We start from the raw sequence: 15,153 nt of genomic DNA, 5'->3' as shown, positions 1-15,153 counted from the left end.
ACATCCCCCGAGGGCTGCTGGGCTGCCAGAGGGATGTCTGATTGCCAGCTTAGGCCCAATTTCCTGGGGAGCAGGCCTAAGCCAGCAGGTGGTCATCCCCCGAGGAGTCCCAGACTGCGAGAGGGCACAAGCTGGCCTGAGGTACTCCCCCACCCCCCAGTGCACAAATTTTTGTGCACCGGGCCTCTAGTATATAATAACTATATATACAAACAATATTGGTATTGCAGTTACAGTAAAAAAATTTTTAAATCAGATGAAGTATTACCAAAGAAATAATGTAATATCTGGTCTAGATTTGCTTTATATTATTAATCACAATGCAAAAATAATTTACATAGGACTCTTCCATTACACTATACTTCTCCAGAGGAGCCAGAATTTTTAAAAGTAATCTTAGAGTGGCTCAGTGGTTGAGCAGTGAACTATGAACCAGGTCATAGTTTGATTCAAATTCAGGGCACATGCCTGGGTTGCAGGCTCGATCCCCCATCCCAGGATTGGGAGGGCATATAGGAGGCAGCCGATCAATGATTCTCTCTCATCATTGATGTTTCTATCTATCTCTCCTTCTCCTTTCCTCTTTAAAATCAATAAAAATGTATTTTATAATAAATAAAATAAAAATAATCTTATGTGTACCCAATATGTAGAAATGATTATAATAAATGCTTATTAAATGCTACCACAATGAAAGGGTTTCTTACCAGATACATTTTTCTTTTACCATCACCTTCTCTCTCTTCCTCTCCTCATGCCTTAAAGCTAATTAACAGCACAGACACTACTAACATAATCTAGTATCATACAACATTGAAACATCTCAAAAAAATCTATACAAGCCATGTTACTTCAAGAGTCAGGTAGGTATCAAAAACCAATGCTTACACACTGGAAAATTATGCCAATTACATCCAATCATTATTAAAGTATTGTTATTATTTATCTTAATAATATAAAAATTACAGCAACTATATGTAAAAATATATACATGAAAAATAATTTGGCTGGCATTTTATCTCCCCCAAAGCACTAATATTTTCAATCCTGTCAAATTCCCAAGATAAAACAGAAAACCTAAATTGCCATATTAAAACGTATAGGACTTGACTTAATATGACCAACAATTCTAAAACAGCTTATTAATACAGGTCTAAAATTTAACATGAAAGAAAATCCATACCATCACTGCAAATAAAACCAACTTAAAAATCACTGATCAGCTGCCTCCTGCACACCCTACAATGCCGCAACCTGGGCATGTGCCCTGACAAGGGTATCGAACCATAACCTCCTGGTTCATAGGTCGATGTTCAACCACTGAGCCATGTTGACCAGGCAATAAAACCAACTTTTAAATCAAACAACAGAATCTAGACTGAGAAAACCAATCAGCGACATGAAAATACTTGGGAAAACAAACAAGAAAATCTGAATGCTTAGACCAGGGGCAGGCAAACTCTGTCCTGCAAGACATATCCAGTTGCTATTTTTGTAAATAAAGTTAAATCTGTGTTCCTGAGACACTTTAAGTTTTTATCACACACAAAAAATCCTATTTTCTCTATAGTTTTCCTGTACTATTCTATTATGGAATTTGAGAATAACAATTGGCTTAAATTATGAGCTCTTTGTTCTTAATTTTTGATTTATTGATTCACAATACACTTATTCAAATGTAATAAACTATTCAAAACCAGCCACATACAGTAATCTATCAACAGTAAAAATTTCCCCCCCAATTTTTAGAGAGAAGAAGGGAAAAAGAGAGAAAAACATCAATGTGAGAGGGAAATATTGATGAGTTGCCTCCTACATGCCCCCTACTTGGGGATTGAGCTAGCAATCCAGGCATGTGCCATGATTGGGAATCAGACTGGCAACCTTTTGGTACACTGGACAACGCCCAACCAACTGAGCCACACTGGCCAGAGCTATCAACAGTAATTTAATTTTAGCAAACAACATCTTTCAAATTAATTTTAACTTGAGCTTCACTGATTTTGGAGTTCTCTTGGATTGGCTGTATAGCTGAATAAAAGCATAAGGGTTTACAGCTGGTTTTATGTTTAAACATTATTTAAGTAAAATTACAATGAATATAGTCTAAATCAATATTGAAATTTGTAGGTTTTTTCCCCTTTAAAAGGACCACAAATATTGTGAAAGTCTATGAACCACTACTTACCATTTATAAATACAAAACAGAATTTTCCAGTCTCAAAAAACAAAAAAAAAGACATAGAAGTTTCACTTCTAATAATATGACAGATTAGGTTACTTACACACACACACACATACACACACACACATACTCTTCTGTATTTATGGTTAATTGTAAATAAATTTTAAAAGAATGTTTAAAAAGTAAAACAAGAGCCTGGCCTGTGTGGGTAAGTGGTTGAGCTTCGCTTTATGAATCAGGAGGTCAGGGTTCTAGGTCAAGACACAAGCTCGAGTTAGAGGGGGCATGCAGGAGGCAGCCGATCAATGATTTTCTCTCATTATTCATGTTTTTATCTCTCCTCCTCCCTTACTCTCTGAAATCAATAAAAATATATTTTTAAAAAGTGAAATAAGAAGCAACAGGTCATGTTTGGGATTATATCCTTGCAAGGAAAACCATTTGGAAATATTTGGGGGACAATTGGGGAATTTCAATATGGGATGGATGGCATGTAAGGAACTCCAGGAAGTCTACAATTATGATAGAATTACAGGCTGAAAGAAACTCAAAGTGTTGTTGGATTTAAATCTACACCTAAAATGTTTAAATCCCTTCTATAATAGTGGTAGTGTCCCCCATCCTGTGATAAGTAATTCCCCATCTCCTGAGGCAATCCATTCCAAAAGAGCTTCTTAATGAGCAATGAAGTTAAAAAAAAAAAAAAGAATTAAAAATAAGTGAGACTGCATATAAATAGCAGCAGACTACTGAACAATTACAGTTCTCTAGTCTCCTTGTTGGGGAGGGAAAATCTTGACACCATGACTACTGAAACCTGGAATGTCTAGATTAAAAGAAAGCAGGCACACCTATAAATAGAAATGCTCCTGATATGCATTTTGGATAAGATTCCCTTTCTAAATGTACATAGATACCCAGTATTTACTGGAGTATATTCCCATGAATCTTTCAAAATTGAAAACTGCTGCTAATTTATTCCTTAATAAACATACAATGCACATCCTATTCAACTGTTACCCCAAAATAAAGTGTACTTACCTCCTGTGCGTCTCTTGCTGCCTTTGCGTCATCCTCATTATAGCGGTTACAGTTGTACCTTAAAGTAAGAAGATTCCATAAATAAAAAGAGAACAGAATTGTAGCCTGGATTTAGAGATTATTTAGAACCAATATTCTGTTTTATACAGGTACAGATAAACTGAGGTGCTAAAATACCCAGGGTTCTATCATTATAGTGATAGTTACTACACTGAAAGGCGCTCAGTGTTAAATCTAATCCACACCTAGTGTTTGAATCCTCCTGTAATAGAATATCAGTCCTCTGTCTAGTAATAGGGAATTTCCCACTTTCTGAGGTAGTCCATTCCAAATCAGCTCACCTATAATCATTAGAAAACACTGTCATTCTAGAACTTCCATTTACTGACTAAAATTTGACTACTAACTCAATTTTTGAAGAAAGAAATCATCTCATCTCCTAGGCTATTATTTAGGCCAAATATTCCCAATTTTTCCAGAGTTACTCACCTTCTTCTCCTCTCTTTTATAGACCAATAGTTGATGGACTACAACAGTAATAGATGCTGTTGCTATTTGCTGTATGTGCTGTATATGCTATTACAATTTGTAAGTGTCACTGAAAACTGAATGATACACAAAGTGAGGAACTGGGGGAAAGAGAAGTCAGTGGAGATGAATAAGATGGGCACTTCCCTTGTCCTGCTTACTCTCTACCTCTTCTTTTATGGGAGCCTATTCATGAAAGCAGCTGGTATTTATTGAGTGCTTGCAATATACAATACACTTACTAAGAACTTTAAATGTACTATGGAAGTTCTAGAATGACAGTGTACTATCACATTTAATCCCCTCAACCATCTTATAAAATGTGTATTATTATTATCCTCACTGAGTAGATGAAGAACTAGGTTTTGAGAAGATGGGTAACATTAAGTTTCAAAACTAGTTTCAGAGCTGGGAATTAAACTCATGCTTTGTATGCCAACTGAGGCCCATGCTCTTAACAAGTGAGTGCATTGTTCATATGTTGTTGTCATGTCTCCAGAAACTTTTAACAGTGATCTTTGTAAAACTAAAGAATACCTTGTTAAACTGGATCATTATTCTAGCTCGTCAAGTTCTTCAGGATTCTGATGACCTATATATTTAATATCTCTCTTTGATGTTACCCCAAAATGTAAGATTAGTTTAAGAATGTCATCAATGAAATTGATCAGGAAAGCAGTATACAGTTTATGTAGAGAAAAAAACCCCACAAAACAAAACAGATGAGGACAAAGCCTTTCAGCAACACAATAAAGCATTCCATTAGGCTTAGAAAGGCACCAATCCATTATCTATACTCCAAGAAATCATTCAATTAAACCCAAATATCCCTCCTTCTCTATAGTCACAGCCCAGGCCATAAACTTCTCAGTTTACAATGAAATATCTTTCTGAGATCTGTAGAAAACATTCCCTAATCCATCATCCTAATAATACCATTGGATTCTGGGATTTAACAGAAGAGAAAAATTAAAGTTATGTGGCTCATATGTAGTTTGTGGAATCAAAAAAAATTTGGAAACTTGAATTACATTTTCTCTGCTTCCAGTCTTTGGTATCTCTCTATTTTCCAAAATTACTCAGACCAACAATGACTCACTGAGCTCATCTTCAAGGTTTTAAAATAACCCAGACCACAATTTGCCTAGGTCAGGAGATTTATTAATTTTCCCCTAGCTTGGGTTATAATCTTCTCTTACCAATAATTACTCAATTTAGTCCAAAGATCACCCCTGCTTGCCCTCTACTGGTCAAATATTAACACATCTTCTTCTTAGAATCTGATAATCCTTAAAATTTTTCCTTTTTATTTATTTTTAGATATTTATAAGCCTCAATTCATTCTGGTCTTTAATCTGCCAACATTACTAAGGATTTTAAAGCAGAAAAGCAAATAGGAATCATCTACACTTCTAACTTAGAAAACTGATAGTGCTCTTGGAATACTATTTTGAAGATTCTGAGGCATTTTCAGATTCAAACAAGAAAGCAGAGCATGAATCATTTGTAATCCTAGCCATGGGAAAAGGCATTGTCTTAAGTTCAGATCTTCCTCACCTGGACTTGAACCTACAATTTATTCCCCTCCCATCCACCCTCTACAAAGCAGCCACAATCATGAGACAATGTATGTAAGAGAGCCTTCTCATCTAAATAAAAGATCTGATCATGTCACGCCCTTAAAATCCTTCTGATACTGTCCAAACTACATTTCTGACACCCTGATCCAGGCCATTCTTTATTCTTTGGTATCCATTTGTTTTGTACCTTTTTTAGTTTTCAATACAGCTCATTTAAAATTTAAGTTGTGATCAGAGATTACCTTACACACAAAAATACATCTCTTTAATAACTTTTTCCACATTCCCTCTCCCCTTCACTAGGCTTTTAAAAATATACTAAATTTATTAGTTTCTGACCATTCTAATCCTAGTTTGGCTTCTTAAAATCCAGAGTACCTGTCTGGTGAAAACCCAAACAACCTTTCATGGCTCCGACGGTGGCAAAATCACTTTCTTTACTTCCAACTAATTTTTAACAGCTTGGAATTAATTTCAGACAAGTAATCCCTCAAACTATTCCTCTAGCTAATGAAACTAATGAAAGTTCCAATAAAATGAAAAGAGAAGACTTGCCATTGTCTGAAGTTCATATCTTTGTCATCTGGACTTGAACCTACAATTTATTCCCATCCACCCTCTATAAAGCAGCCACAATCATGAGACAATGTAAGAAAGAACATAACAGAGAGCCTTCTCATCTAAATAACAGACCCGATCATGTCACACCCCTAAAATCCTTCTGGTAGTGTCTAAACTATTTTAGGTCCCAGTCTATGTTCTCTTTTCCTATTCCCCACAACTTATGAGGGGCCACAAACTCAAGGCCAATAGGGGATAGGCAGGTAACTCAAATCAGTGCAAGAGGTCATTTGAATATTTTAACACTCAAATATTTTCACTTTTACCAAGGGATGTATTAACTCCTATTTTTCTCAAAATTGAAGGCATTTTCAGTCTAACTTGCATTTCTCCAAATGAATAAGAAATATGCATGGGCCCTAGCTGGCTTGGCTCCGTGGATAGAACGTCAGCCTGTGGACTCGATCCCCAGTAGGGGGCATGTAGGAGGCAGTCGATAAATGATTCACATCATTGATGTTCCTCTCTCTCTTCCCCTCTCCCTTCCTCTCTCATATCAATAAAAATATATTTAAAAACTTAATATGCATGGAGCAGGTATATATTTCTACTGAAATGAGATTAGTGCCATCATGATAAATGCAAATGCCATTAAGCTTCAGTTTTGGGGAAACAAAACTGAAAAGGAAAGGCTAGCCACCAATTCCAGGTGATTGCTGCCAAGCAGAAATGCAGGCCTGTGCCTATGTTTCAAAAAGAAGCTAAAAATCTGAAATGCATTGGGTAATTTTCCAAATTTGGGACAGACTTTTTGAGAGGGTAAGTAATGCACACCTGCATGCTGGGTTTTGCCACCAGTCTCTTAGTTTTCTTCAACTGTTGTCTAGAGAGAGACATATCAGACAATGCAACTGTTCTCTGAATAAATTATGGATGTGCACATCATTCTACCTTTGTTCATGTTGCTCCTTTGCCCTGAATATTTTCCTAACACTATTTCAACCAAATGAACTTAGTCCTCCTTAAAATTAATCTCAACTATTACTTCTTCTGTGAAATATGCCTAATTAATTCCTCTCTCTGGATATCTTCAATATATTTCTAATCACACACTGTATTCATTTAGCTAGCTCCCAAGTTAGATAGTAATTTCCATGAGGTAGAAACCTTATTCATAATATGCAGCATTTATCACATACTTATGTGAACATATCCTTCCCTTCATTTCCCCAACCTACCAGGCAGATCCATGTGGTTCCCAAGGGCCAAGACACACCCAGCAAAACTCTGCTTTACAGTTCTGGTTACGACAGACCATGTGATTACAACCGCCATCCTTCTCAATTGTGACATGGCATTTGGGACATTCCTATGAAGAGAAACTATAAAGTTGGTGTCAATGCTACACTAGGTTGTATTACTACCACTGAGAAGAAGCCCGTTCTAGATTTGGTTTATTTTTGATATCACATTTACTGTGATTAATACATGTAAAGCACTTAGAACAGCGTGGAACAATAAACACTACTGAAAATGAGCTGTTATCATTATTACTGGCTGTTAAGATGCAAAAGAATTTAAGGATTTTAGTGGGGTTGGCGGACAAAAATATTTTTAAAGTTCTTTTAGCCATAAACAGTAATAATAGTTTTATGGAAGATAAAAGTTGTTTATGTAAATATAGTTCTCTCTCTGGTATCATCTAAAAATAATGATTGAGTACTTCTTGTATCTCACATTGTTCTCAGTGTTTTATATGCATTAATTTATAATCCTTATAGTAGTGCTATTCTTATTTCCATTTTTCAGATGAATAAACTAAGGGAGAGAAAACAAAGAAACTAGACCAAGGTCACAAAGGTAGCAAATGATAAGAGTAAGGATTCACACTCAAGCAATTTGGTCTCAATAGTCAGGCAGGTAAATTCTTTTTGTGGCTACTGAGGTTCCCTACTTTCTTCTGCCAAATATGCTTGCTTTAAATTCTTCTCATTGTGGTCCATTTACAAATGCGCTACAGAGGTCATGATTTTTCCTCCTTGAGTCTGTATCATGTTCTTCTTTGCTAGTGAGCTAAAGTTATTAACCTGAAGGCCTACTGTTTTTCTCTTTTAAAAAAATCTAGACAAATCAAACACCCAGAATTTAAAAGAAAATAAGATATAAAGCTTGTATTTTTGCTGTATTTATTTGTTTGATGTCTATAACTACCACAAGGGGGAAGTAGTACTCATTATATTATTTATACAATTCAGCCTTTGTGAAACAGACTACGCCCATAAACTACAGTTATTTGAAATATGTCAATATGGCAATTTTTAATCATACATTTAAACCAGTTAACTACCATGGATCCAAAATGGAAACCATCCCCACATGCCACGATATTTTGAATTTAATTTTAAAAAATCAATTTACAATGAATATTATAAAAACAAATATATTACTAACAATTTGGGTGTTCCTGAATATTTTTAGCTGAAAATTTTCATGAAAAATTATTTTAAAATAGATCAGGGCTGCCACTTAGGGCAAACTTTTTTTTATATAGACACGCATGGCGTGTGGGGAAGGTCCACTGCTTGCGTCTACAGATGCTTATGGTGTACAATGTGTTAAATCAAATTTTTGAAATCACACACATAAGAAATTTTATATTTTCTCAAAGAAGCAAGTTCCAGGCCTAAAATATGTCTCTTTCTACATATCTTTGTTATAATTAACCAAATAGTATGAAGTTCTCAATATGTTAGGATACCATCATCAATCTGCATATCTGTTTAAGGAGCTGATAATAAATAAAAGTTTCTGAAACTTCTCAAGAAAAAAACCTCTTCCCTTTCACCTCAAAACTACCAAGTCAAGCCCAGACAGCGCAGCTCAGTGGTTGAGCATCAACCTATGAACCAGGAAGTACGGTTCCATTCCTGGTCAGGGCACATGCCTGGGTTTTGGGTTTGATACTTAGGAGGGGGGCGTGCAGAAGGCAGCTGATCAATGATTCTCTCTCACCACTGATGTTTTTATCTCGCTCTCCCTCTTCATTTCTCTCAGAAATCAATAAAAATACATTAAAAAACAAACGAAAACCTACCAAGTAGGTAACTTTCTTATTACAAACTAGAAGCCCGGTGCAAAAATTCGTGCACTCGGGTTTGTGTGGGTCCCCCTCAGCCCGGCTTGCACCCTCTCCCAGTCTGGGAGCTCTCAGACATCCTTAGTGCTGTCATGGAGGCAGGAGAGGCTGAGTGGCACTCCCCCTTGTGGGAGCACACTGACCACCAGGGGGCAGCTCCTGCATTGAGTGTCTGTCCCCTGGTGGTCAGTGCATGTCATAGTGATCGGTCATTCTGCCGTTTGGTCGATTTGCATATTAGCCTTTTACTATATAGGATTACTATTCTTCCTCAATAATCTATTTTCTAATCAGTCAAACATATTCAAACATATAATCCCTCCTGTAAACATTTTGGGGGTTTAAAATATTTGTGATTTCTCTAGATGCAGAAAGTGGGTGAGAGTTGAAGCAAACTATTTAATGAAAATATAGCTGCCCTATTCCAAACACTAGTTTTACAGACAATATTTAAGGATTCTGGGGCTTTAATGAACATATCTGGTGGAGAAATTCTCAATTTTCAAAAAATGAGGCAAGCTAGGAAATTTTTTAAAATAACAAAAGTAACCATACTTCCTGACACTAGAGTAAGGTTTTCAGCAATGCACTCATGAAAACCATTATACTTATCATGATGGTTAGCACAAAAATATTTCAACCATACTGTCCTCAAAGATGTGGGCACTATACCGTGTGAAAGAACTTAGTTTCACTGCTAATGCTTTCTGAGAGACAGAAATAAATATGCATTTTTAATTTTGGGGGGTAGAGCAGGGTACTAATGTTATAAAATCATGTGTTACTCATCATTTAAGCATTCCTTACTCTTATTGTCGTGTGATTGGATGATGAAACTGTACAAAGCTATAACTAACACAGGCTAAACAACTCAGTATTATTTAAAGCAGTGGTCACCAACCTTTTGAACCTCACGGACCACCAGTAGTCCGCGGACCACCGATTGGCGACCACTGATTTAAAGCATCATCTTCACATTTGAAAGGCAATTCTAAAAAAGAATAGCCCATTAATAAACCTTATCGTTCATCACCCAAGTCACTTCCTGTTTGGATGGAATATAAGATTGAATTTTTTTCTATTCAGAGATTGGCTGGTACACAGTTGGGGTTCAAATGCTTGTTCATTACTTAGCGATAGGAAGCAAGGGTGTTCAAGATTACTTGTATTTGTAAGATTTTTGTCTAGAAGTGGTTCAGGGTTATAAAAAGACTGAATTTTGAAACTAGTCTCCTGAGCAATGCACTTAAAAATAAAACAAAACACACACACATATACAAATCAAGGGATACCCATATTACACCTAAACTTGTATTTCTTAAGAGTCCGGTCTTGTAATAAATCATATTATATAAGTTTAACGTGTTAAAAATGTTAAATAATAAAAAGTTATCCAGGTACTCTGAATGCTGTTCTTAAAAAAAAAAAATCCCTTAAGTTAAACCCTTGGGATTTTTAAAGGCAGAAATGCAAATTAGCCTAATAAAACCAAGCTAGGTGGAGTAAACTCTACAATACATTTGTATACTAAAAGGAAGCCAAGAACAATATGAAAAAGCATTATAGAAATGTCAGGGTAGAAAAATTATCAGCCCTTTCTTCTATAGGAAACTAATGTTTTTCCAGTAAAAGAAAAAATCTAAATTGGAGTCCTATGCATATTACACTATAGCATTCAATACAATAAACTCAAAACTAAAATAAAGAAAAAATTAATAGGCAATCATTCTACATAAAAAAAAAAAAACAAAAACAAAAAAACCCCTTAATCGAGAAAAAGATATAACAAGGCCCTTAACCAGGTAAACTTGCTGTTTTTTGCTAATGCTGATGCACCTGTCCTTATCAGTTCATTACCACAAGTTTACTGAAGGAAAATACCAACCTTTGTGTTGGCTGCAATCCAATTAGAGGTTTCACTGTCATCATCACACTTTTTAATCCACTTCTTCAACCACTGTTGGGGGAAAAAACACACAACAACTATTAGGTTACAATAAAAGACTTAAGAGTAAAAATAGTAAACTGCTTCAACACAAATTCAGTTAAACTTAAATATAAAATCCAAAGGACAAGATTATTACTGGGTTTACTTCATTTTAAATCAAGGAAATCCTGCAGTTTTTATATCAAGTATATAAAAATTGAACCAGAGGAGGACTTTCTCTGGCTGAATAGAATGGAGAACCTAGAGTTTGATTAGAATTTCAGCTCCAAGGTGTGCCATTCCCCTTAGCCAAATACAAAGCCTACTGAGGAAGGTGCCTTAACTATCATTATCCTGATAATATCAGGAGTTGACTTATTCCTAAGGAACACTCTGAATGCTTGTAATGATCACCTGAAACAAAAAGGGCAAAATAAAATCTTTTATCTATTACTGGATAAATAACAAAATTGTGGGCTGTAGTTTTCAATAAACAAGTCTTAGAAGGCTCTATGTTATTTAAAAATGAAAATGCCAAACTTACCTTACATTTAACAGGATCATGCCAATTTTCTCCACAGTTAAAACTGTTAAGTGACATAAGAGTTAAAAGAATTAAGTCCCACCTACTGTAAAGTATGTAAGCAAACAAAACACTTCATGCTCTAAAGTTCCTCAATATTTTTACCAGTTTCCAGTGACTGGCAAATAGAAAGGCAGGAACCATGTCTATTTTATTCTAAATAAATTATTTAGAATCTAGTATTAGGATCAGAGTGTTGTGTGTATGTGTGTGTGTGAATAAAGAATGACTATAAGCATGAAGATATGCTTAGATGATAGTTTCATAACAAATCACTATCTAAACAGCTATGAAACTGTTAAAAAATCAGATTATTTGTATTTTTCTGATAGTTTTTAAGATGGATCCTTGGTACAATCATTCTCTAATTGAAGCCAAATTGAAATAATTTTCATTAATTTCAACCTAAATGTCAACCATGCTTCAATAGCATATATTGTCTTATTTAACACCCCAAATAAAGAATAAAAGTCTGGCTTTGTAGGGTAATATGTAACTTAGTACTAATGCACTGTAAGCATTATATAGGAAGCAAACAGGCCACTGTTTGCATGATCCAAAGGAACATCAGTCCAGTAGAGATAAACTGTACCAAATAAGGTATAAAATAAAAGAGTGTGACTAAATATTCTCTAAGAATATACTAATTATTAATGCCTTTTGTTTTCTAGGCAAATGGTATATACATTTGGAAAAAAGTGTAAATTAAGAATAAACACAAATTTTATGAAAATATAAATTAGCTAATACAGTAATTTAGGGAAGCCAAAAATCCTTTGCAAATAAGAGAAACAAAGTGCTATTCATTTAACTGAAGTTAAGATAATGGTTATATCTAGAAAAGAAGATGAGGAATGGGACGGAGAAGGGAACCAAAGGGGTTCAAATGTGTCTGTCATATTTTATTTCTTATTAAAAACAAAATACTGATTTTGATTAAGCTGCGTTGTAGCTACGTAAGTATTTATTGCTCTTATTCTCTATACTTTAGTCTGTATTCAAGATATGTCACACTAAAAATCTATTTGAAAGTAGGTATGGAATCAGAATCCACCCCATCTACCTGGTAAACTATAAACAATCTATCTATCTATCTATCTATCTATCTATCTATCTATCTATCTATCTATCAATCTATCTATAAAAAGAAGTAATATGCAAATGAGGTCAGGACTCCATAATGGTCACGACCAGCTCAGGAAGAGGGGCTGGGGCGGCCCTGGACCAGAGAGAACAACACACAGTCGTGGCCCTGAGTCTGAGAGATCAACACAGAGGGGCGCCTGCTCTGAGCCTCCACTGCCAGACTGCGGCTTAGGCCCGCTCCCCATAGGTAGGCCATCCCCTGAGGGCTCCCAGACTGTGAGAGGGGGCAGGCTGGGCTGAGGGACCCCACCCCCTAGTACACAAATTTTATGCACGGGACCTCTAGTAATATATACCTAATAATTACCAAAACAGCATATATTTTACACCTATTTAATGCCTATAAGTTTACCTGCTATTTTTGGAAATATTTAATATTAGTGATGTCTAAGTAATTCTATAGATATTTGGACAAAAAGAAAAAAAGAAAAAGAAAAAAGAATGGTATGCAACACCAATAAAGTATTTGCTAGCTCTAGAGTCCCTTGACTTCTCATTCCTAACAGATCCACAAAGGAATGGAAGGTCATCTTAGTTCTCTAATATGTGGTATAACTGTAAATTCCCTGGTAAGTTGAATCTAGAATTCGAAGGCTGAAGGGTATGCAATAGAACTCTAAGAACCCAGGTTATGAAGAAAGCTGGGGCCAGAGGAGCCATGGGAAAACTCTTAGTTAAAAAGCACATCTAATCAACCATGTTCTACCTTTCCAAATTTACCTGAACCTTTTCTTCTTAGGAGTAATTAAACTTGTCAGAGCAAAGGAGATTTTTTAAAAAGTCCAGACTGTGTATTTTATTCCTAAGAGAGAACTTTAAAACAGCAAGAGCCATAAAGGAACCAAGCATAATTTGACCAAATAAGCAATCAGAAATTAGAATAACTGAATTCTTGTCCCAGGTCTAGAAGCTTGCTCCCATTTAAGTACCATTGGAACACACAAGAAAATGAGATTACAACTGCACTTTACCATAAGAAAATATGTATAAAACTTAGATCAATAAGGAAATAGGGAAGTTATTTAGGAGTGACTTTTAAATCTATTTAAAAGAAATACACACTATTTTAAACCAATAATACCTACTTTCCTCCTTCCTCAGGTAAAATTTTATTCTCTATTTTACAACTAAGAATAAATAGAAAAGCTATGTGCACTATTCCAATTTAAGAAATCACTTGCTTACCAAAACTGGCGCCCACATTTGCAGCGAACAGGCTTAGCATCAGGATATTGGACTTTAACAACATGGTGGCAATCTGGGGCAGGACACCACTTTAACAGTCTATTGCACTGAAACACAAGTTAGAAAATAAAAAATGACAAATTAAATTATGATGCAAGATTTGCCAGCACACCAAGCAATTATTTGTATTAGCTCCCTAGCATAAGGAACAAAGAGGCTGATGGTGACATAAGCACATAAAAACCTGCCACCAATACTCAGTCTTCTATAGCAATGCTTTTTGGATGTACTGTTTCTCTTTTTTCTTACTTGCTAAATTACCAGTTTATTATAAAAGTATATAACTTAGTGAGGAAAGAATCTATGCAAATAAAAGGGGAAATTGCCGAAACCGGTTTGGCTCAGTGGATAGAGCGTCCACATCCCCAGTAGGAGATGTGCAGGAGGCAGCTGATCGATGTCTCTCTCTCATCGATGTTTCTAACTCTCTATCTCTCTCCCTTCCTCTCTGTAAAAAATCAATAAAATATAAAAAAAAAAGGGGGGGATTGCAAATTGACCATTCCTCCGCTATGCCCACCAGTCAATCAGGGTGAGTATGCAAATTAACCCAACAAAGATGGTGGTTAATTTGCATACGCAGGCGCGGCACCGTGACTGAAGACTGAAGAGGCTTGGCTTCTCTGCTATGGCTGCAGAGGAGAAACCAAGCCTCCCTACGGCCAGAGCGGAGAAGCCAAGCCTCGCATTTGCTGGACCAAAGGCCTGGGTCCTGGGTGCCGGAGGAAAATGGTGCCAACAGCCAGGGAAAGGAAGGCCTATTGTGCAAATCTTCTAGGCCTCTAGTCCTAGCTAATAAAAGAGAAACATGGTAATTGGCGTATGACCGCAACCCTTCCCATTGGCTAATCAGCGAGATATGCAAATTAACTGCCAGCCAAGATGGCAGCTGGCAGCCAGGCAGCTTGAAACTAACATGAGGCTTGCTTGCTTCAGTGACGGAGGACTCCAAACGTTCCTGCCTGCCACTGCAGGCCTCTGAGCCTGCTGTTTAAGAAACTATGTAACATATAGAAGCTAAACAAAACCCCAGAATCCTGCTTTCAGCGAGCCCGGGAGATCAGAGCTGGAGTTGATACAGAGATTCGATTATAGAACGTAAACAAACCAGATACCTACTTCCAGCAGCTGAGGCCTCAGAGCTGGAGCCAAGCCTCAGAGCTAAAGCTGGCTCAGAATAAAAAAAAAGAAAAAAGAAAAAACTCTTTTTGAAGTGTTTTA

At 36.2% G+C, this 15,153-nt stretch overlaps 1 protein-coding gene across 1 annotated transcript in view; it reads right to left on the bottom strand.

Moving 5' to 3' along the window:
- Positions 1-15,153, bottom strand: part of ARIH1 (ariadne RBR E3 ubiquitin protein ligase 1) — a gene marked incomplete at its 5' end in the record, with an annotated part of 104,473 nt that overhangs the window by 9,318 nt on the left and 80,002 nt on the right. The window contains 5 exons of the mRNA XM_015566702.1: positions 3,227-3,284; positions 7,134-7,264; positions 10,917-10,988; positions 11,503-11,545; positions 13,873-13,979. Of these exons, the coding sequence (XP_015422188.1) occupies positions 3,227-3,284; positions 7,134-7,264; positions 10,917-10,988; positions 11,503-11,545; positions 13,873-13,979 (411 nt within the window). The remainder of the gene's footprint in view (positions 1-3,226; positions 3,285-7,133; positions 7,265-10,916; positions 10,989-11,502; positions 11,546-13,872; positions 13,980-15,153) is intronic.

The sequence above is a fragment of the Myotis davidii genome, unplaced genomic scaffold (genome assembly GCF_000327345.1).
Source record: "Myotis davidii unplaced genomic scaffold, ASM32734v1 scaffold52, whole genome shotgun sequence".
Classification (NCBI taxonomy): Eukaryota; Metazoa; Chordata; class Mammalia; order Chiroptera; family Vespertilionidae; genus Myotis; species Myotis davidii.
This window is presented reverse-complemented; position numbering and strand designations above follow the sequence as displayed.